Source organism: Anabrus simplex, chromosome 1 (genome assembly GCF_040414725.1).
Source record: "Anabrus simplex isolate iqAnaSimp1 chromosome 1, ASM4041472v1, whole genome shotgun sequence".
In the NCBI taxonomy this organism is placed as follows: Eukaryota; Metazoa; Arthropoda; class Insecta; order Orthoptera; family Tettigoniidae; genus Anabrus; species Anabrus simplex.
In genome coordinates this window covers 122,921,527-122,944,841 of record NC_090265.1, presented here as the reverse complement: position 1 = coordinate 122,944,841, position 23,315 = coordinate 122,921,527, and the positions used below count along the sequence as shown (strand labels likewise).

The 23,315-nt window shown below is 41.0% G+C and overlaps 1 protein-coding gene across 1 annotated transcript in view; it reads right to left on the bottom strand.

The window, feature by feature from the left end:
- Positions 1 to 23,315, bottom strand: part of LOC136862579 (protein O-mannosyl-transferase Tmtc2) — a 671,534-nt gene that overhangs the window by 180,322 nt on the left and 467,897 nt on the right. Inside the window, exon 3 of the mRNA XM_068225145.1 lies at positions 6,291 to 6,405. Within this exon, the coding sequence (XP_068081246.1) occupies positions 6,291 to 6,405 (115 nt within the window). The remainder of the gene's footprint in view (positions 1 to 6,290; positions 6,406 to 23,315) is intronic.

The window sequence follows — 23,315 nt, the reverse complement described above, 5'->3', positions numbered from 1 at the left end:
GATCTCTGTCTGCATTGATTAGGTCTGGCTAATGACAAGACCATTGTCTGCATTGGTTAGGTCCGGCTAATGACAAGTCCATTGGTCTGGTTTGCTTAGATCCAGCTAGTGACAAGACCATTGGGCCGGATAGCTTAGTTCCCGCTAGTGACAAAACCACTGGTCCCTGGTGGGGAAGGAAAGGAAAGAGGGGTCTGAGAGTTTTACTCCCAAGTTAGATCCGTGAAGCAATCCGTAAGCCTCTAGTATCCCCCGAATGATGTTGCCTTCTTGTCTACACTGCGATGACTCAAGGTCGCCTCAGAGAAGCGGCCGTAGATGACCCACCCCCTTCCTTCTGATACTTGAGGATAGAGTGTCCGAGTTCGTGCTTGGGATTAACCGTTCACTTTCCCCAAGCTGATATTTTACTACTTGCTGAGTTCGTATCCTCCAGGCGAATGAACACTGACCATAGTCTGCGTGAAAGTCATGAACCTCTCATGATTCCTAAATCAGTATTCATCGCTCATAACATAGCTGCGCGTTTATGAACGGCGAATATCTGACATTTCGGAAGAACAATTCTAGATCATTCATTCTTCCTTTAATTTTTACACCTCGTTTGTGCCCGAAACTAACACAAAGGGCAATTTTAAAAACGAATTTCGAAAATAAAATCCGAGTATACATGACATGCTTTCAGTCTAAATTTCTTAAATATATCCATAAGTAGCCATAATTTCGTGAACAACGCAATCTACATTTGTTTACCTTTGATCCAGTTTGAACAGAAATTATTGCTTCACTGGTTAGATTTGGAGTTGAGTAATTTCCAACGGTATATTACGCTATCCAATGTTGCCTAGTACAATAACTTATTGTATGCAGACTATGAACAACGTAGGATGCTTTATCAGTGTTTTCTGCCTCTAGCACGTGTAGCTTTCGTGGAACTTCAACAGTGTTGAAGGAGAGAGTGAGTGAATCGGATAGAACAAGAGAATTCTCAGTGTTACGGTGCTTGTTCCGTAACTTCTTCCATTCGTGTGCAACACTGTTCGTAGTTCTGGAACTTCAACCTGATGTTTATTTCACAGATCGCACAATGCTGAAAACTGCAAATGTCGTTACTACCCTGTCAAAGTCCCAGGGCGTTACGCTACTCAAGTTAGAGTGGCAAAAGGATCGATACGTAAAAACACACACCAGCAAGCAAACAAAGAAACAAGTAAAGTTTCTTTTCATGAACAAGAACTGATAGGCGTCTGTGAAACCATCTGATTAGATTCTATCAAAATTATCAATCACCACATATACAAGATTTGAGACCAAATATAAAACTATGTGTAACTCCAGAATGTAACAAATGTCAATTTAATTTTACTTTTTTCTCTATTGTTTAATTTTTTAACTGATCAGTAAGCTATGTATCATTACATTTCGTGAACGGAACAGACTCTCTTTATTCTATATATTTATTCCTCCTTCTCTGATGCTTCTGTTCAACTAAAAATGTGGTTAAATATAAAAATGGGCCTAGAACCCTAAATTCACCACCAGTAAAGACAACATCTAATGTAATCTAAAACTCATTCATATAAACCACCGAAGACTATCTTTAAGGCGAAGGCCCACGATATGCTGAAATAAAAATTCGTTCCTTGTCCGAGATGGACTGTGTTGTAGTTCTACGTTCTTTGTTGGCCTTTACGTCTCGCCTTGTATCGTGTTTCCCTTCCCAGGAGCACTGATGATTATATCGGGGGCAAGAAAAAAACGTTCGTATCTCACAATGCTCTTCCTAGCCAATATTTCCATTAAGACTTATCACACCTCGCAACTACATAGGGATATGCAGTCCATCAGTACAATTTTCGTTGTGTTCGTTTTCCTATGCATAAGAGTAAGGAAAAATGAACCTTACAGTACCATGCTGCAGGAATGTGTAGGAATGTATGTCCGCATGATGTATTTACGCACTCCTACAGTGCAACAGGAAAAATATGGCTAGGAAGAGCATTGTTAGATACGAAGTATTGTTTCTTAAACCCCGATTTGTTGCTTCTGTTTCACGTTTATCAGACTGTCGGGACCATTTATCAAGCCTTCTAATTAGTCAAACAACAATTTTTTCTTCAGTTTATAAAATTAAGTTCACGTCTAGCAAGTATGTATTTTCTTTTTCGTGTTTTCCTTCATTTTTGATGTAGAGCCTCCACTAACAAGAATTCATGAAACATGTATCCTCCTTCACAAGTTTTGATTTCATTTCAGGGTAGAAATTATTAATGTGAATATTCCAGTCTTCATAGCTAACCAAACTATAACACGCCTCATATCAGAAGAGGGAAGGGTCAAGTGTTCCATAAACATATTTTAAATACGAAGGTGTTTGCTTGACATTCATTTTAATTTGCTATAATATTTATGGTAAACCTGGACGAAACTATGTTTATATCGGTCTGTTTTCGAACCAACTTTGCTTTACGGGAATGAGAGCTGGGTGGACTCAGTATATCTTATTCATAAGTTTGAAGTGACAGACATGAATGTAGCGAGAATGATTGCTGATAAAAACAGGTGGGAACAATGGCGGGAGGGTACTCGGAATGAGGAGTTAAAGGCTAAGTTAGGAATGAACTCGATGGTTGAAGCTGTACGCATAAAGTGGCTTCGGTGGTGGGCTCATGTGAGGAGGATAGGTTACCTAGGAGAATAATAGACTCTGTTATGGAGGCTAAGAGAAGTAGAGGGAGACCAAGACGACGAAGGTTAGACTCACCTTCTAACGATTTAAAGATAAGAGGTATAGAATTAAATGAGGCCACAGCACTAGCTGCAAACAGAGGATTGTGGCGAAGTTTAGTAAATTCACAGAGGCTTGCAAACTGAACGCTGAAAGGCATAACGGTCTATAATGATAATGTATGTATTTATGGTAAACTACACCAACGTCACAGAAGATAAAATACAAAACCATGCAATTCAATACCAAAATGATAGAATGGCTCAGACGGTTGAGGCGCTGGGCTTCTGAACCCAACTTGGAAGGTTTGATCCTGGCTCAGCCCGGTGGTATTCGGGGTTAAAAGTCAGGTTGTGAGTTTCATAAATAGGGAAAGTCCTCTCAGTTTTAGTTACTGCATTGATGGGGATAAAGTTCCTTTTGGGGATCATTGTAAGTATCTAGGTGTTAGTATAAGGAAAGCTCTTCATTGGGGTAATCACATAAATGGGATTGTAAATAAAGGATACAGATCTCTGCACATGGTTATGAGGGTGTTTAGGGTTGTAGAAAGGATGTAAAGGAGAGGGCATATAAGTCTCTGGTAAGACCCCAACTAGAGTATGGTTCCAGTGTATGGGACCCTCACCAGGATTACTTGATTCAAGAACGGACAAAATCCAAAGAAAATCAGCTCGATTTGTTCTGGGTGATTTCCGACAAAAGAGTAGAGTTACGAAAATGTTGCAAAGTTCGCTATGGGAAGAATTAAGGAGAAAGAAGACGACCTGCTCGACTAAGTGGTATGTTCCAAGCTGTCAATGGAGAGATGGCGTGGAATGACATTAGTAGACGAATAAGTTTGAGTGGCGTCTTTAAAAGTATGAAATATCACAATATGAAGATAAAGTTGGAATTCAAGAGGACAAATTGGGGCAAATATAAATTTATACGAAGGGGAGTTAGGGATTGGAATAACTTACGAAGGGAGATGTTCAATAAATTTCCGATTTCTTTGAAATCATATAAGAAAATTCTAGGAAAACAACAGATAGGGTATCTGCCACCTGGGCGACTGCCCTAAATGCAGATCAGGATTGATTGATTGATTGATTGATTGATTGATTGATTGATTGATTGATTGATTGATTGATTGATTGATTGATTGATTGATTGATTGATTGATTGATTGATTGGAAATGGAAGTACGCAAAAGAGATTTTATATGTTTCTTTCTTTCCTTACATGCTGCTTTACGTCTCAATGACATAGATGGGTCTTATGGCTACGATGGGACAGGAAAGGGCTAGGAGTGGGAAGGAAGTGACCATGGACTTAGTTAAGGTAAAGCCTGGTGTGGAAACTAGAAACTATGGAAAGCAATCTTCAAAGCTGCCGGCAGTGGGATTCGAACCCACTATGTCCCGAATACGAGCTCACAGCTGCGCGCTCCTAACCGCACGGCCGGTTCACTCGGTAAGCCACATTCGAAAATTAGTTCAACCCTTCTTCGAGGTTGTAATGCGGTTATAAGAGGAGGTGCTAGTTAAGGAAAACTCTGTTAAGGGGATCGTTGTGGCTTTGATCACACTTTAAGTAAGTGGCTCGGTACTATGAACTTCTCCTCTGGAAAACCACATGAATTGCTTCAGGACGGAGGCCAGAGGTGGCTGTCGCTCTCACGGGGTTATTACTGATTTTAAACATTCCACCTTTTAATATTGAACAGTGTGTGCCAGAGTTACCACTACCCATGATTTTGGTAGACAATTTTGTATTCCATCATAATCCTAGGAATTCTTCCCAGATCTGTACTTTGGAGAGAAAATAATATGTTAGCTACAAAAGCAATGAAAACCTCTTTACTATTCGCCTCAGGATACAGCAAGATATCAATATTTAACTTCACTACATTAATGCATGCGTGCGTATGTCTGTGCGTGTTGTAATACGTACGCACTGGGGTACTAGCCAATTGGCCGTGATGATTGCGTGGTTTGCGATCTGCATTTATTTTCCGCACCATCTTTGTTCAAGGATTTAGTTACTCCTTGCCTTTGAGGCGAAAATAATTCAGCGAGTGCTTGTATTTCTGTATTCAGTATGACGGCTGCACGTTACCTATTGCGTAGTGTTACACTGATGAGAAGGAAGACGAGGAAGAGGATCGGGGTAGGAAGGAGGCAAAACCCTATATCGATTCGAATCCTGTAGGGTTCAGATCGGCATCCCTCCGAGCCAGCCTATTGAAGACAGGAGTCGACATTTGCAGACGTAGAAAGTGGATGGGTTGTACAGGGTATATCATCAACTCTGTTTGTTGTTCCTAAAAGATTTCATACTGGGACATCACTTGCATACGCTTGCAAACGACGAGGAAGATACCTTGTTAACAATCCTTCTTAACCAAACTGATAATTTAGACTCTGTAGCGTTGTCCTTCTTGCCATCACTTACTTTCACCGCACTGTTCATAAAGAATTAACTTCTTTACTGGTGCTAGCGGGTGATGTCATCTTTCGCAGGACCGCTCCACGGGCAGTTGGCCGAGCTATGCAGTTCTTGTCTTACACGTCTCGATCCCCTGCTTAAAAACCGGTTGGAGAGCCTGAGGGGAGGAGATATATCATAGTTGCTTACGCACCTATACATATGTGGCATGATTACAAAATTATCGCGTCAACATAGACACCATAATAATGGAAATATCAGTACAAATATACTAGCGCGGATAGTGTCTTATATAGAGACATGTGGCACTCTAGTCAGATGAATGGACGAGCTACGGCTTGCCGAATTTAGCACTACCCGGCCGTGACTAGAGACAGCCGTGGTTCAACTCTAGGAACGTATGCACCTGCTCTTCTTCTTGTTGTGTGTTAATTAAGAGTTAATTAAGTGACAGTGAATTAAGTGTTTTATTATTTAGGCGTAATACTGTGCATTAATTAAGCTAAAATGGATCAGTTCAGGTACTGTTTCGAAGATTCTGTATTCAAGAGAGATTCCCTAATATTCACCTTCCAAGTCAAAATCCGATTCACTCATTGGCAAATGAATTTCGTGAAATACTTATTCGTGATGAAAAGGGAATACAGTACTCTAAGTAGAAACAGTAGATAATATAGGGCATGCTGGAATATTTACAAACTACTTAAGGGTCGAATTTGCCATCTGCACTTCAACATTCAATGCAGTTGTGCTTGCAAACAATTTAAGGGTCGAATTTGCCATCTGCACTTGAACATTCAAGTTAGAACTACTCGTACACGCATACACGGAATTTGTGTCCCAACATAAACAATCAACACTGCCCCACTCCAGTACAGAAAGGGAGGGGAGGGAGTGAAGTGTAGTTTTAAAGGCCACTCTAGTACCGAAAAGGAGGGGAAGGAAGTGAACGAGTACTGCTGAAGGCAGAGTGTGTGTATTGCTATACATCCAATCCACCGCTGTCCCATTTCAATCCCAGTAGAGTCTTGTAGCGAGCCGTCTACCTGAAGCAATGTATTACGCGAGGAGGTGCTTTGTTTATATCGGGACACCATTTCTATGCATGCGTGTACATTAGGAGTGTACTTACAGATTGTAGTGCACGTCCGCCATGTTGCTACGGAACTTGAGTGCCATTCGAAAAGCCCACTCAGCCTCCTCCGTCTTTCCTCGGGAGCTCAGCACAGAGCCCAGGTTACCGTATGCTGCAACAAAGATGGATATTTTGTAGAACATGTGTTACAACAGGCACTTAAAGTATATTCAGTCTATAAATTAAAACCGTATAGTCCAAACTGAATGGTGTATACCAGGGTCAGCCAACTGCGTGTACGTGTGATGTCAGGTAACACGTCACACACTCTGCTCGGGCAGCGAAACGAAGTACTTAGTACTGTAACAGAGAAGTGATGGCTAGAGCGGCGAGGGGAAATACAACGTCATTCGTAGGGGGATTGGGCTACAGGTACAATGCGGTATGTGTAGTACATATTTCTCTCTACATATTTTATTGTAACGTAACTTTGTTATGTAGTAGCATAAGAGTTATAAAGCAACTTTATTTCTACATATACAAACTAAACATTTAGCTGTAGCATTCCTATCATTTGAACAAATAAATATAGATCTTCCCATAAAGATAAAAAATCGGAGGGGTAGGTAGCTTAAGCACCGTGATGTGCACGGTTCATCCATACGTACTGTACCACTACCACCAGCACGACGTATGGCACTGCACGTGTTTACAACAAAGCGAGGCTGTCTCTTCGTCTCACTCTACGACAGCGGCTCCCCACCTTCTGCGCTCATACGTCACATGGGCTCTCCGACGTCACACGGGCCCTCTTACACCACACGCCAGCCAGTTGGCTGACACTGGTGTATACAATCACAGGAAATCCAACATTTTCTATCACTGAGTTCAATAGGAAAATGATACTAGTGGCGCATGAGGATCTCAGCACAATCTCTAAGTATGACAGCTCTTGAGTTCTTTTACCCTGTATTTCAATATGCATACCATGTCTGTTACTGGACTTCCTCCATAAAAGATTGTTACAAGGTACTGAATGAGTCGTATAAATGGGACGGAATGTCTTCTAGTTTGCAGAAATTCCATCAATATCGGAAGAAGAAGTAAGTAGGTCAGTACAAACATCCGACCATTGCATGTTCATACTATGTGAGCATTGAACTCAAGACTAAGATTGGTGAGTGCAACTGTCGTTGCCGTGTGTCGGCGGAGTTCAGCAGCGGTGAATCAACCACGCAATAGTACCATTACGTATTTCAGGAATTTTATTATTCACAAACTTTAATAATTTCCTGGCCTTTGGCGGAGGGCCATAATAAATACTTACTTGTTCTAAAGGATGCCTAAAGAATCATTTTGTATAACTTTTCTAAACGATGACCAATTTCAGCTCATTTTTCTTCGGAGAGAACCCTACGTTGTCTATTTGGTTTCTTCGGTCGAACACTTCCTATTGCCTGAAATTTATGATTAAGGAGGGGTACTGTTTTATGACCTGAAACTTTAACATTAAAATAAATTTCTTGAAATAGTGCCTGAAATTGATGGAATAACTGAATTAAAATTATACTGAGCCATAATACAGAAAGAATATATGCATTAAACTCGCAAACGCACCTTTCGATAGGCACTGACTCAAAAGAAAATTAACTTGCTTCTAAAAGCAGGATAAAAGCCCGCGCACTTCCCGTGTACTGAACACGACAGACGCCTCTGAAATGAAAGTTTGTAGTCTGAATTGTAGTGGAAGTTTCATGAAACAATTACTACCTTGTACAGTACCCCATCCGAAGAGAGAATTAAAAATAGCAAAAATCAGGAGTTACCGACAACTTAATATGCCTCGAATAAGCAGTGGCATTATAATCGGCCACCAAGAATAGTGGATCAATTGTAAATATTGCTACGGGCTAATTAGTGTCATTTGCTCTTCGACATGCAATTGCCAAACGCCGGGCGAGTTGGCCGTGCGGTTAGAGGCGCGCAGTTGTGAGCTTGCATTCAAGAGATAGTGGGTTCCAACCCCACTACCAGCAGCCCTGAAGATGGTTTTCCATGGTTTACCATTTTCACACCAGGTAAATGCTGGGGCTGTACCTTATTTAAGGCCACGGCCGCTTCCTTCCCACTGCTAGTGCTTTCCTCTCCCATCATCGTCATAACACCTATCTGTGTCGGTGCGACGTAAAGCAAAATTGTAAAAAAAAAAAAAAAGAAAAAAAACGGATAACCTCCCCCTCATTACTCTCCACCAACTGCGACTTCGGACACCTCTTGACGACGGACCATTAAACTGCCAGTCTTAGACCGTGGGTGATCTATTGAAAAAATTCATTTCATATATTACTTGCTTCTGATCAACTGTGGTGAATTACGATATTTCTAATACTAATAAAAGTACGCTCCAAAGACTAATTTTATGATTTTAGAAGACGCTGAAATGCCGGAATTTTTCTCGAAGGAGTTATTTTACATACATACATACATACATACATACATACATTCATACATACATACGGAGCTGACACGCTCTCAGTTTTTCAAGCCTCTTCAAGGCCATACCATACTTTACAATCACTTGCCATCAAGGCATAAACTACACTACTGAAACGGGGGTATCTTGTACCCAATCTACTGGGCCTTAGCAGAAAAAGAACAGGTTAAGTGAATGGCCCGTAATACCAAAGGAATGGAGGCGAGTACTTGCACTCCTAAATACACGTTTTAAAACCTAAAAGGCACTAGGCCGATGAAACAGGGGCTATTCCCCAAAGTATGGAGGTGGTTCGTATAATGAATAAATTTAACACATTAAGGAAGAGTAGAAAATCAGTTACCAAAACGTAGTCACCTCAAGTCAAAATGAAGGGGAGCTCGAGAGTATAAAGCACTCTCTATCCCCGATTTACAGTTACAGATATATGCAGTTTTTACATAAGCCGGCACAAGTTTACATTTGTAGAAAGGTAGGTTACATTGTAAAAGTTTCGGACCTTTCCAGCGGGTTAAACTGCTGAGCTAGCAAGAAATAAAGATGTTAAGCGGCCATTACTTTACTGAAGAACTGCTGCCAGATGGAAGAGGCGCTTCCCGCCTTCTGCTACACGTCCATACACTAAGTTAGATATTGATGAATTGGCCGAGAGACAAGAAAATCAGCAGTTTTTATACCCTCGGGGAAGGTTCGAGGCCTTTCATGAATAATTAAGACACACCCACCGGCGTTTATTGGGTAGCTTACAGTTACACATCAAAATCGAAGAAGAAAGATACGATTGGTCAAAAATTAATTACAGAAATTCTGGATTGGCTAAGTTCAAAACTGGCGGAAGGAAAGATTAATATTGCAACCGACAAATGAAAGAATGAAATTTAGTAAGAACAAAAACTTATGAGTACAAAATTTCTTCAAATAAAGTTCCTTCACCTCGCACCAGGGTGCATGATCATAGTTATTTTAGTAGAGACATCTATGAGAGAATGTCCACACTTCTTGATAAATAGAAAACAAAAACAAGTCGAAATTCATACACTGACATCTTCAGAGCAAACGTTTAAGTAGGTCCAGTTTTAAGTTCAATGTTTCTCCAGTAGAGGAGTACATTAAGGCGGAAAATTCGAAAGTGCGGCGTAGAGGTGTACCACCCGGTACACTTTCAACACTTACTTGATGTCTATTGTTGATTGCAGAGTAAGTCAAGGAAACTCTCGGATGGCCACTTTCTTTTAACCACTGTCTCGCTCCTTATTCAGCTCCTAAATCTCCACTGACAAATATTCTATACAGCAGTGAACAAGATAACAATCCTTTCATTGGTTTTCTATATTAACCCGCACAAACACAGATATACACATACCGGGGATTTCATTTCATAATATGCACAGAATATAATATTTTTAGTGGTTTGACGTCACCTGAACTGTGACAGATTTACGGCGACGCCTGTGTCGGGGAGGGAATGTATTAGAAAAGAAGTGAATGTGGCCTGAATTGAAATACAGCACCAGTATTTGATAGGGAGACCATGGAAAACAATTTTCAAGGCTGTTGGCAGTGGGTTACAAACCCAACATATCCCGAATGCAACCTCACAGCTACGCGACCCGAACAGCGCATTACAGAGTCCCTGATATGTAGTACGAAGGTAATATATTCTGAATACACATAACGGTTAATAACAGGAAAGTTTATTAATCGCATTTTAATGTGTCGATGCAACAGATGAGTATTGAAAATATTGGGCTTCTCAGGAATCGATATGAAAACCATTTATTACCTATGTGTGTATGATAGTTGGCTAGCAAAACTCATAAATGCATAGGAATATTACGTTAGTGTTCATCAACTACCTATAATAAGAGCAAACCTTTAGCCATTAAACCTTCGTCATTAAGACTGAATATTGTTCAAAGTGCAGGAGAGAACTGAATTATACATGGTTTGCGGGTCGGAATATACCGCAGTGCGGACCACTGCAGACCTCCACTATTTACTATTAACTCATAGGTCAGCAACTCATGAGAAACACTAACTGCATCAGCTTAATGTGAATTCCTTCAAATAATCTGCACCATAACCGCAAGTTTAAAGTGACTGACAGTCAGAGAATCAGTTTTACTGTCCTAAGTGCGAATTCGACTAATTTGAGTACATAACGAAGATGAAAGCTAGGAGGCTGGCATAAGACAGTAGAAGCACTGTCAGACTGAACTAAGTACCCTTTGTTGCTTCAATACGCTTCCAAATTGAATGTCCGTTGGGATGATAACATGTGTTGCAAGTATTTCTGGATCGGAGTTTGTCCTTTATAATTAACTTGGAATAGAGGAGGAAACCTCGGAAAACGTCCTCTAGAATAGACAGAAGTGGCATTTTAACCAGTCCTTCAAGGCAGTATTAAAATAATCTTAGAGCTGGGAATCGATCCCGGCACACCCAAATACCAACTAAAACAAAGGCTACGATGGGTGATAGGAATAAAATTAGTTCCTCTCGGAATATTTTCTAGGGATGAAAAGGTGAACCTCAGGAAATTATTTCATGAGGGTCTGCTGTATTGTACAAAGTGGACCAAACTTCCTTCCCTTGAAAATAATAATAATAATAATAATAATAATAATAATAATAATAATAATAATAATAATAATAATAATAATAATAATAATAATGTCATAATTATTATCATTTAATATTCTATAGGCTCATAGGCCGTTACGGCCAATGGTAGAAGACAACTTTTGATAATCGCAAATCATCAATCAATGCAGTCATAATAGCACGTACATTTATCAGTATATCGTCTTCTCTGCTATCCTCCATAGTAGCTGCTAGCTCCACCTGTTGTATCATCGCTGTAACTCGATCCCTATACCTCGTACTTGGACGTCCTCTTGCTCGTTTTCCAGACGGCTGAATGTTGGTTAATGTCTTGATTTGAGAAAGTTCCCTCTGCTCTTCAAACATGCCCTAACCACTGCAGCCTTATCCTCCCTATCATCCCACCGATCTTTTCTTTCCAAAAGCGTCTTTCTCACCTTCCAGCCTTCACGTTGTACGGAGTACCGTACATTCCCGTCAGAACTTCCCTTTCAAATGTATCAATTCCATCGCCCAGCGATTACGGAGTTGACCACTTCTCACATCCATACATAAATACTTGCCGTACTAGAGTCATGTAAAGCTAGATCTTGCCTTTCTGAGATACCAAAAGTGACCAGGACAGATAATGTAAGCTGAAACGAATGTGAGTGGAGTTCATTTTATTTTGCCGAAGCCCCTTTTCCTCCTCACTCCTTCTCGACATTATGGAACCTAAACACTTAAAAGGTTTTATTTTCTCAAAATTGTACCTGACTGTTCTGTGATAATAATAATAATAATAATAATAATAATAATAATAATAATAATAATAATAATAATATTGATTTTACGTCCCACTAATTTCTTTCACGGTTTTTGGAGATGCCGAGGTGCCGGAATTTAGTCCTGCAGGAGTACTTTTACGTGCCAGTAAATCTTCCAACGCGAGGCTGACGTACTTGATCACCTTCAAATACCACCGGATTGAGCCAGGATCGAACCTGCTAAGTTGGGGACAAAAGGCCAGTGCCTCAACCGTCTGAGCCACTCAGCCCGGCCAGCATTCTGTCGACGTCAGCGAATCAAATAGGCCTAATATCTCCTTCTGTGGATCAGTGATGCGTGTCGGCCTATTGATCTCGGCAGAAGTAGTCGGATTTTTGGAGGGTGAAACTAAGTCCATTCAGTACTCAATGCTGTACGATTTTGGCTTGCAAAAGATCTCCGGCGACACATTTAGTGTTTACCCGACAAAATTAATTAAAACTCTACCAAACATCGTCCAAGGGAGATCCGGTTCACTGTCCTATCCAGTAAAGTAAAAGGGAACATATACGACACACAGGTAGCCGGAATCGAAATTAAAATACCTGAACATGAAAGCTGAGGCCATACGATTAAAAAAAGAGCCATACACTGTTTATTTTTGCCGTTGACTAGTAGCCTTAATTTCCTTACATTCAGCCTAAGCCGGGATGATGACACTTCGAAAAAGTGGATTTATTTTTACAATTTCCTTTACGCCGTCCTGACACAGATGTCTTATGGCGACGATGGGATAAGAAAGGGCTAGAAGCGGAAAGAAAACTACCGTGGTATCAATTAAGGTACAGCCTCAGCATTTTTCTGGTATTAAAATTGGAAACCACGGAAAGCAATCCTCAGGGCTGCCGACAGTGGAGTCCGAACCCATCTCCCAAATGTCAGTTGACAGCCATGTGATTCAAACCTGCAGCCACTCGCTCTTTGTCGGAAATTTGTCCTCTAGGAGTTTTGTTACATCTCAGTAGCAAATGAGATGGAATTGTCGCATTGAAACATCTCCATCGAGATGGAACCTACTGTCATAGGAAGGAAAAGATAACGACTAACGGACTACGCTACGAAAGTCGTCAATTTAGTCTGTTATCATGGATAAGTACACGTTGTTATTGTGGAGATGCGTTGTACTTAACAACATAAACGGAGACTTCTGGCCCAACTGAGTTGATCTGCAATATGGTTAGCCTGATGGGAAGTAAGGGTCTTCATTAAATTAGGAAATATCCTGTTCATTCTAAAACCCGGTAATAGTTGTTACGGTTATATCATTATATTCAAACTTTAAAAGTATCCTTTAAATTTAGTTATTTGAACATTTACTGATTTCGCCCAAGAGATTCACAAAATGTATCAAACTTGGTTTCCTTTAGTATTAGGAAAGCGAACCTCCAGAAAAAAATGTTTTATACAATTTGTGCTTCATTGTTTTGTGGAAACAGTTGTAACAATTAAACGTTTGACGTCAAGCTTATCGACAAATGTTCTTGATTGACACGAGTCATCAATAAAAACGTTTCAAACAAGAAAGCAAATACTGCAAAATATTTTGGACTACTCTAAATATTCTTAAATACATCGAAGGAAATGTAGATATAAGGATATTCTGGTAAAGTAAGCACCATTACAATAATGATGATTTCTGATATATTATTTATCTTTCTTATTTTCTTTCTTAAGCTGCTTACGTTCGAGGGTTGGTTTATCCCTCGGACTCAGCGAAGGCAGCTCTACCGCCTCAAGGGCAGTGTCCTGGAGCGTGAGACTTTAGGTCGAGAGGTACAACTGGAAAGGAGGACCAGTGCCTCGCCCAGGCAGCCTCACCTGCTGTGCTGAACAGGGGCCTTGTGGGGGATGGGAAGTTTGGAGGGATAGACAAGGAAGGAAGAAGGAAGCGGCCGTGGCCTTAAGTTAGGTACCATCCCGGCATTTGCCTGGAGGAGAAGTGGGGAAACCACGGAAAACCACTTCCAGGAAGGCTGCGGTGGGAATCGGACACCTCTCTACTCGACTGACCTCCTGAGGTTGAGTGGATCCCGTTTCAGCCCTCGTACCACATTTCAAATTTCGTGGCAGAGCCGGGAATCGAATCCGGGCATCCGGAGGTTGTAGCTAATCACACTAAACACTACACCACAGTGGCGGACTATATTAATAGTCATTAGAAAAATTCTGGCAAGCAGTAAATATGACGACTTGCTCAATATTGAGACCTCGCTAAGTCGTACTTATATATTACTAGCATTTGCCCGCGACTTTGCCCGCGTTTAGTAATTCGACCGTTAGATGTTTCCAAACTCTTTATTTAAAAGCAAATTAAAGCATTATATATATATTAACTCACATCTTTTTGACGTAAATTGCATGAAATACATTATTTTATTTTTATTATATTGTTACTTTATGTTTCCTCTAAATGTTAAGTGTCCAACCCTTGTCCCCTTTCTCTATGGGGTTTGGGTATGAAGTGAGATGAATCTTCGTGGCGAATTTTTACGACCGGATGACTTTCATGACGTCAACCTAATCAGATGAGGTAATGAGATGAAATGAATGACATTATATATGATAGTAATAATAATAATAATAATAATAATAATAATAATAATAATAATAATAATAATAATAATCGTATGGCCTCAACTACCGTGTGCAGACATTTCGATTTGACGCCATCTGGCTTTCTGCTCGTCAATTTCGACGTTCCGTTTTACTCTAGGTCCGCTAGATGGCAGACAGAGTAAACCGAATCTCTCTTGGGCGTCTATGGCTGAGATTTAATTAATTTTGTCGGGTAAATACCAAATGTATCACCAGGGATCTTTTACATGCCGACATCGTACGACATGGAGTGTAAGAATGAAGAGGGTTGATGGATGATACTGATAATATTAAAACCATGTAAAAGAACATGTTATATAATACAAAGTATATTGTTTCCTTAGAGCTTCCGAATAAAATATACTAATGTCCTTCCATTTGGAGGTAAGATGTATACTGTATTGTGTTTCCTTTCGAACTCTTGAACAATCCATGTACAGTTGACAATGGCAAAAGCACCGTTATCGAAGATGGAGTCCTACAACTTTATTCGATTGTCCTATGTCAAAATTTCAGATCTCTGTGTGTCGTAGATTTGACTGGGCTTCGCACACATACACACAAACACTACCGAATATTACGGGCTGATGGCTCCTCGTGTCGCGGGCCGAAAATGGCTTCCTACTCAATGGACTTACATACTACTTCGCCTGCGGTATGCTCAGTCATGATGGTGGCTTCAACAATATTCGTCATCAGTTTCAGAGCCGTGTTCATTGCAGAGAGAAGGATTCATATACCTGAGAAGGATAATCGGTGCCACAATGGTCCACCGCAAGATATTGGAGGGTACTCCAGGTGACTCCAAATTGACCTCCGTCTAAAATGAACTACCTCAGCAGGGATTGAACCCGCGAACTTGGAATCATAGTTCAGGAAGATCGCTTCTATGTAGCATTTCATGTCATTTTGTGTTGCTTTCATCACCTCCTGTATTGAGAGCAACGGCTCGGTACAAAATAAAACTGAAATGCAGGGTAAAATTATGACCGTCCATTTGTCGCCTTATTTGACTTCTCTAGCTTTGGGAAAGACAAACGACGCGTTAACAGAACTGTTAATTATTTTCAGTGATAGCACACAGTTTGCGGGACCTCATCTCTTAACCATAAGAGTTCCTTAGCAAGTTGAGGGCTGTGAGAGGGGAGATATATAGATCCCAGCTGTACAGTTGTATGGTGGGAAGACCTGGCGTGTTTTTTCTGTCCTGTCCGGAAGTTTTACATTAAGTTCTAAGAGGGGCTGCAAAGACAAATTGCTGCCCGCAGCCCTGGGTGGGGATAGACCAACAATTATTTGCGCTAATACCCTGGGAGTAGTGAGGTGTTTATCATTGCACGTTGGGGATCTCCCACTCCTGGTCAATTCTGTAAGCAATCCATTTGTTGTGTTCCCTACCGCCGCATTCTGGCCACTTCATAAATATTGAAATCGCACGGAAGGAGCACATAGCCACACAAACGTGGCCTTGATCCCCGTAATCTCAAATGATGTTCCTAACAGTGATGCGATAGCCTGCCTCTCTATTCCCGGAGTGCACGTATTTCCCTGTTAATGTTACTCGACTGACTACGACCGACAATTGATTGAAACTGTTTCCCAATCCAGCACTAATCAGCAGTTCGAAATTGAAACTGGCCGTGTGAAGACAGCATCTCCTCTCGGGCCGAACGCCAATCAGACGCGTTCCTCTACGGACAACTGAATCCTATAATTCTGCTTGATTTCATTGCTCAAATCCCCCTAACAAACAGCGCCCATTGATTTTATTATTACTTCATTAAACTGACTTGAGCAATTGACGACTGTTTTCATAGAGAATTATCATCGTGAGGGGGAAAATATCTTCACTCATTAGCAAATAGAAACTCTGTCACGTTCGATGAAATGGTGACTAATTTCCATTTTACGATTTTAAATAGTTTTTCACTTTTTTTGTAGTGACTTAACGTACCACCGACTTTGGAGACGATGTGATAGTTAAGGGATAGGTTTGGGAAGAAAGCGACCGTGTCCTTAGTCAAGTATAGCCCCAGAAATTATCTTGAGCGAAAATGGGAAATCATAGAAAAATATCTTGAGTGATGTAGATAGCAGGATTCGTACCCGTTATCTCCCGGATGCAAGCTCATAGAGCTGCGCACCCCTAACCGCACGGCCAACTCGCTCGGTATATTAAGATGGAAATGGCTTTTAGACTATGTCATGGGATGTATAAATTTAAGTCCATATCCATCGAAGCAAAATTAACACACTAGTATACGGTCGTCTGAGCACAGTGTCTACAAATGTGCGGCGGGAACCATGACAAGAGTAACGGACCCAGTCATTGAAGAAAGGGAACCAAGCTCGGTAGCTCCAGTCGCTTAAGTGCGGCCAATATCCAGTATTCGGGAGATAGTAGGTCGAACCCCACTGTCGGCAGCCCTGAAGATGTTTTTCTGTGGTTTCCCATTTTCACACCAGGAAAATGCTGGGGCTGTACCTTAATTAAGGCCATGGCCCCTTCCTTCCCAGTCCTAGCCCATTCCTGCCCCATTGTCACCATAAGCCATATCTGTGTCGGAGCGACGTAAAGCCAAATGCAAACAAAAAAAAAAAAAAAGGGAAGGGAAAGGAAAGGTTCATTAGGAAAATCATAGGTCCAAAGAAGTCACTAGATTCTTCAACACCCATGTTCCGATTGAGACTTTATGAAAAAGTTGAGGCAACAACTACTATGAATAAAAGAAGACTATAAATTCATGGGCACATTAAGAGGATGAATCCAAAAAGACTGACACCCAGGATACTTAGTCTACAAGAAAAATGGAAGGCACAATCTTTACGGCTTAAGGAGGTTAAGATGGACTTGGAAAAAAAGGAAGTGGAGATCAAGGAGTGAGATATACAGGAAAGAATAACCATTAGGAAGAAAATTGCGGAATGAGGAATACATTGGAGAAACTCGTTAAGTCACGCAACATCTCGGTTGAAGAGTGAGAAAGGAGGCAAAGACTTAAGAACATCTGAAAGAAGTGCAATGAAAAGGGACTAAGTTTGAGAGATAGAAGATCTGGTGGATCCCAGAAGACCGTAACGAAATAAATAAATAAATAAATAAATAAATAAATAAATAAATAAATAAATAAATAAACAACAATAATAATAACAACAATAATAATAAGTTAGTGAGTTTTCGTCCCCCTAAGTACTATATTGATGCCTTACTTCTGAAACCTCGTATGTTCCAACGCTCATCCTATCCATTATATTCCTTAAAACTGGTCACGCCTCCCAGCCACATGTGGATATGCAGCCAATCAGAACAATATCTTTTGTGTTCGTTTGCCTGTGCTTATGTGTAAAGGAAAATGAATCTTAAATACTTCATACTCTACGAATGCGTAAATTCGCTTCCAAAAACATCCCTGCAATACGGTATGGTAAGGTCTATTTTTCTTTACGCATTTGCACAGGGAAATGAACTCCACGAAAATGATTCTGATGGACTCCATATCCATGCGTGGCTTGAAGGCATGACCAGTTTTAAGGAATATTATGGGTAGAAAGAACATTGTGACATACAGTATGAGATTTTAGATGTAAGGCATCGATATACGATCACTATCAATCACTACTGATCTGCATTTAGGGCAGTCGCCTAGGTGGCAGATTCCCTATCTGTTGTTTTCCTAGCCTTTTCTTAAATGATTGCAAAGAAATTGGTAATATATTGAACATCTCCCTTGGTAAGTTATTCTAATCCCTAACTCCCCTTCCTATAAATGAATATTTGACCCAATTTGTCCTCTTGAATTCCAACTTTATCTTCATATTGTGATCTTTCCTACTTTTAAAGACACCATCCAAACTTATTCGTCTACTGATGTCCTCCCACGCCAACTCTCCACTGACAGCTCGGAACATTAGTCGAGCAGCTCGTCTCCTTTCTCCTTTCTCCCAAGTCTTCCTACCTCAAATTTTGCAACATTTTTCTAACACTACTCTTTTGTCGGAAATCACCCAGAACAAATCGAGCTGCTTTTCTTTGGATTTTTTTCCAGTTCCTGAATCAAGTAATCCTCGTAAGGGTCCCATACACCTGAACCATACTCTAGCTGGGGTCTCACCAGAGACAAATATGCTCTCTCCTTTACATCCTTACTACAGCCCCTAAATACGCTCATAACCATGTGCAGAGATCTGTATCCTTTATTTACAATTCCATTTATGTGATTTCCCCAATGAAGATCTTTCCTTATATTAATACCTAGGTATTTACAATGATCCCCAAAGGGAACTTTCACCCCCATCAACGCAGTAATTAAAACTGCGAGGACTTTTCCTATTTGTGAAACTCACAACCTGACTTTTATCCCCGTTTATCATCATTCCATTGCCTAGTGTCCATCTCACAACATTATCGAGGTCATTTTGCAGTTGCTCACAATCTTGTAACTTATTTATTGCTCTGTACAGAATAAAATCATCTGCGAAGAGCCTTTATCTCTGATTCTACTTCTTTGCACATATCATTGATATATATATATATAAGAAAAAATAAAGGTCCAGTAATACTGCCTTGAGGAATTCCCCTCTTAATTTTTACAGGAACAGATAAAGCTTCATCTACTCTAATTCTCTGAGTTCTATTTTCTAGAAATATAGCTACCCATTCAGTCACTCCTTTGTCAAATCCAATTAAACTCATTTTTGCCAGTAGTCTCCCATGATCTACCCTATCAAATGTTTTAGACAGGTCAATCGCGATACAGTCCAATTGACCCCCTGAATCCAGGATATCTGCTATATCTTGCCGGAATCCTACAAGTTGGGCTTCAGTGGAATAACCTTTCCTAAACCCAAACTGCCTTCTATCAAACCTGTTATTTAATTTTGAAAACATGTCTAATATAATCAGAAAGAATGCTTTCTCAAAGTTACATACAATGCATGTCAAACTGACTGGCCTGTAATTTTCAGCTTACCGGGCGAGTTGGCCGTGCGCGTAGAGGCGCGCGGCTGTGAGCTTGCATCCGGGAGATAGTAGGTTCGAATCCCACTGTCGGCAGCCCTGAAGATGGTTTTCCGTGGTTTCCCATTTTCAAACCAGGCAAATGCTGGGGATGTACCTTAATTAAGGCCACGGCCGCTTCCTTCCAACTCCTAGGCCTTTCCTATCCCATCGTCGCCATAAGACCTATCTGTGTCGGTGCGACGTTAAGCCCCTAGCAAAAAAAATTTCAGCTTTATGTCTATCACCCTTTCCTTTATATACAAGGGCTAACACAGCAATTGTCCATTCATTTGATAAAGTTCCTTCATGCATGTCTTTAGTACATCCCCAGAAACCTTATCAATTCCAGCTGCTTTTCTAGTTTTCAACTTTTGTATCTTACTGTAAATGTCATTGCTGTCATAGGCAAATTTTAATACTTCTTTAGTATTAGTCACCTCCTCTATCTAGACATTATCCTTGTAACCAACAATCTTTACATGCTGCTGGCTGAATACTTCTGCCTTTTGAAGATATAAACCACACAATGTTTACCATCACGTACCACAAATTATTCATAATGTTTCTGTAGATTATTGAACATGATGAACAAAGGTGGCTATGAGGGCACAGAAAATTACGTTATCTTCTCGCATAGTCCAGGTGAGTCGTCGGTCTTGAAAAACTTGTTCTTGGAACACGTAGGCAATGAGTCCGTGAGATCCGGGGAGAAAGTCTAGTACGGGAATGGAGTCTCTCCGGAAATCAGATCATCTCCAAATCGTCGTTGCAGTAGGGTAAATGACACCACCCATGGTGTTGGCTGTAGCTTCATCTTATTGCCTCCATTCTCGCTGGAGGGAGTAAGTATTCTGCGGGACAAAAACGGCGGAAATCCAGCACGAATGGAGTAATAATGATGTCTCTGTAGACTACCTGGCCCATATTTTTTGGATTTTGTGCAGCATCCTTGACGAAATAAGGGCCCAATATTCCATCACCGGACGGGGCGCACTAAATCGTAACCCACTCACTGTGTAGGGTTTTTTGTATAACGACATCAGTCCATTTAAAGCAGGGCCTCTCAGGATGCATGCGCCTGGTGCATGCACTGTGCACGGTGCAAAAGACGACTTCGCTTGGTTGCCCAGAGTGCAGACCCCCACTCCTCGATTTGGAGCAATAGCGCTCTCTCTCTCTCTCTTTACCCACGCCTGTCTCGCTTGCTCCCCCTGTCTCCCTCGTCCTCACTTGCTCCGTAGCGCTCCAAATCCTAGCCTAGTTGAGCCGAGTTGAGCCGAGCTTATCCGAGTAGCCCAGAGACGAAGCGTTGGTCCAAGCCGAGCCGAGTGGAACCGATGCACGGTGCACGGAGCTCTTGCGCCTCGATTTGCATGCGTGAGCTTTTGGGCGTTTGAGGGGCCCTGATTTAAACATTAAAAAATGATTTGTTTGTCGGTTGACGTTGCCTTCAAGGTGAATATGGCTTTCATATGGAAACCACTTGTTTCATATCGTCGTTTCTATGGAAAAACCGCAAATGTGACAAAGCACTTCTTACCCATTATTTCTCTTAAGAATGGTTACACCTCCTAGTCACATATCGATATGCAGTCCATCAGAACAAATTTCGATGAGTTCATTTACCTATACGCGTGTGTAGAGGAAAATGAACCCTACTGTGCCGTACTGTAGGAACGTATGTTTACATGAGATATAGGTAGTAGCTGCACCGGAAAAGGCTCGTAACCCACAATGACTTTCCTAGCCATTATTCTCTTTAATACTGATCACGCCTCCCAGCTACATATAGATATGCAGTGCATCAGAACAGTTTTCGCCGGGTTCACATTTTTATGCGGGTGGTAAACGAAAATGAACTGTAACTGAATTATGATGTAGGAGTGTGTAAATACGTCATGCAAACATGCATTCATACAGAGCGCTACGGTAAGTTTCAATATTCTTAACACATTGACATACGGAAATTAAAACATGTCGCTGGGAAGAGTGACCAGTCTTAAGGGGAAGAATAAATAGGAAGGGCATTTTGGGATACGAGCTTTCGCCATTTCAGCGATGATATTTATCCACTCATACATTATGATGTATTTAAGATTCGTTTTCCTTTACCCACGCGAATAGCGAAATAATCTCAACGAACATTGTTCTGATGTACTGCACATGTTGCTGGCAGTCTTAAGGGATATAGTGGACAGGAAGAGCATTGTCTTATTCATGGTTTTGGGACAGCAGTGACAATATATCACGGATAACTTTCCGCTCCAATTCTGTAGTCGGACTCGCTCATCCCTTTCCTGTTTGACGGAGTTTCAGCGATGTTCGTCGTAGACAGCGCGCTTTTGGTACTAAAACACCTGTTGGGGAAGTCGTCCATAATACTCGTTTGTGGTGACGATTCTTGAGCATCCTCTTGTCCCCTTTCGTTGATATAAGACTGATTTGAGATGACGGGACTTGTCAATTACAGCTAAAACCACTCTGTTATTTGGTGCCTGCTTATTGAATCGTAACACAAAACAATTAGGCTCCACTCCATATGACCGGAAATAATGTCGCATGATAAATACCTCCTCCTCTGTTGCGAAAACCATACGTGTATAAATCAAGACAATTTGAAAACGCATTGTTAAACTGTGATATACAATAAATCAATCAATCGTTTCTTGGGAAACATGTACAGCAATAATTTATGTATCTTTTTTTGACGTCCCAGCATTTGCCCGGTGTGAAAATGGGAAACCATGGAAAATCATCTTAGCTGCCGACAGTGGGGTTCAAACTCACTACCTCCAGAATGCAAGCTCAGAGCTGTGCGACCCTAACTGTAAGGCCATTTCGCTCGGTTATTTTAAGTTTAAAGTATGTTCAAACTTATGTTCCCCCTTTGATATCCACTGTGTACCACCACCATTCCCAACCACCAGCCACCACTATCTTTGACTATCGTCTGGATTAAACTACTGACAGAAACAACCCTGCGATGTGTGTTATTTCCTGTTCACTGTATGAAATTCTAGCTCTGGAACAACAGCTTTCCATGTTAACAAACAGTTCCACATTCAAATCACGGCCCCGTTGAGGACTCCTCCCTTCTGGTGGGGTGAGTTATGGGGCATCTCCCTCGTGTTGTCATCCCTCTCGCGTTATCTTCGCTCCACGAGGGGAACCAGCCACAAAGGAGCGCGAGAAGATAGCCTCCAGGCTGTATTCAGTCCCGGAGATTTTTCAGTTTTCTCGCTACGCAACACAGCTGGCAGCCAAGATGCATCCTCCTCGCTTCAAGAAGACTCCTATTAAGTACCTCGCCTCGGTGTGTTTCGGAGGAAAGTTCGTGAGAATCTCTCCACCATTATTGTTCACGTCAGCCACACACTGCCTCGTAAATATTACAAGGCTGCAAGAAAGCATATTTACTCTGACAGAATATCTTTACGAAAAGAACTTTAAATATACGATGCTTTATGAGTATTTAAAGAGGATCCTGTAAATAATAATAATGAAAATAACTGTTTCCAGTCATTTGACCGGATGAGGAATGGAATGATGAATCCCCAATCCAGCGGCGATGATAGGAATTGTG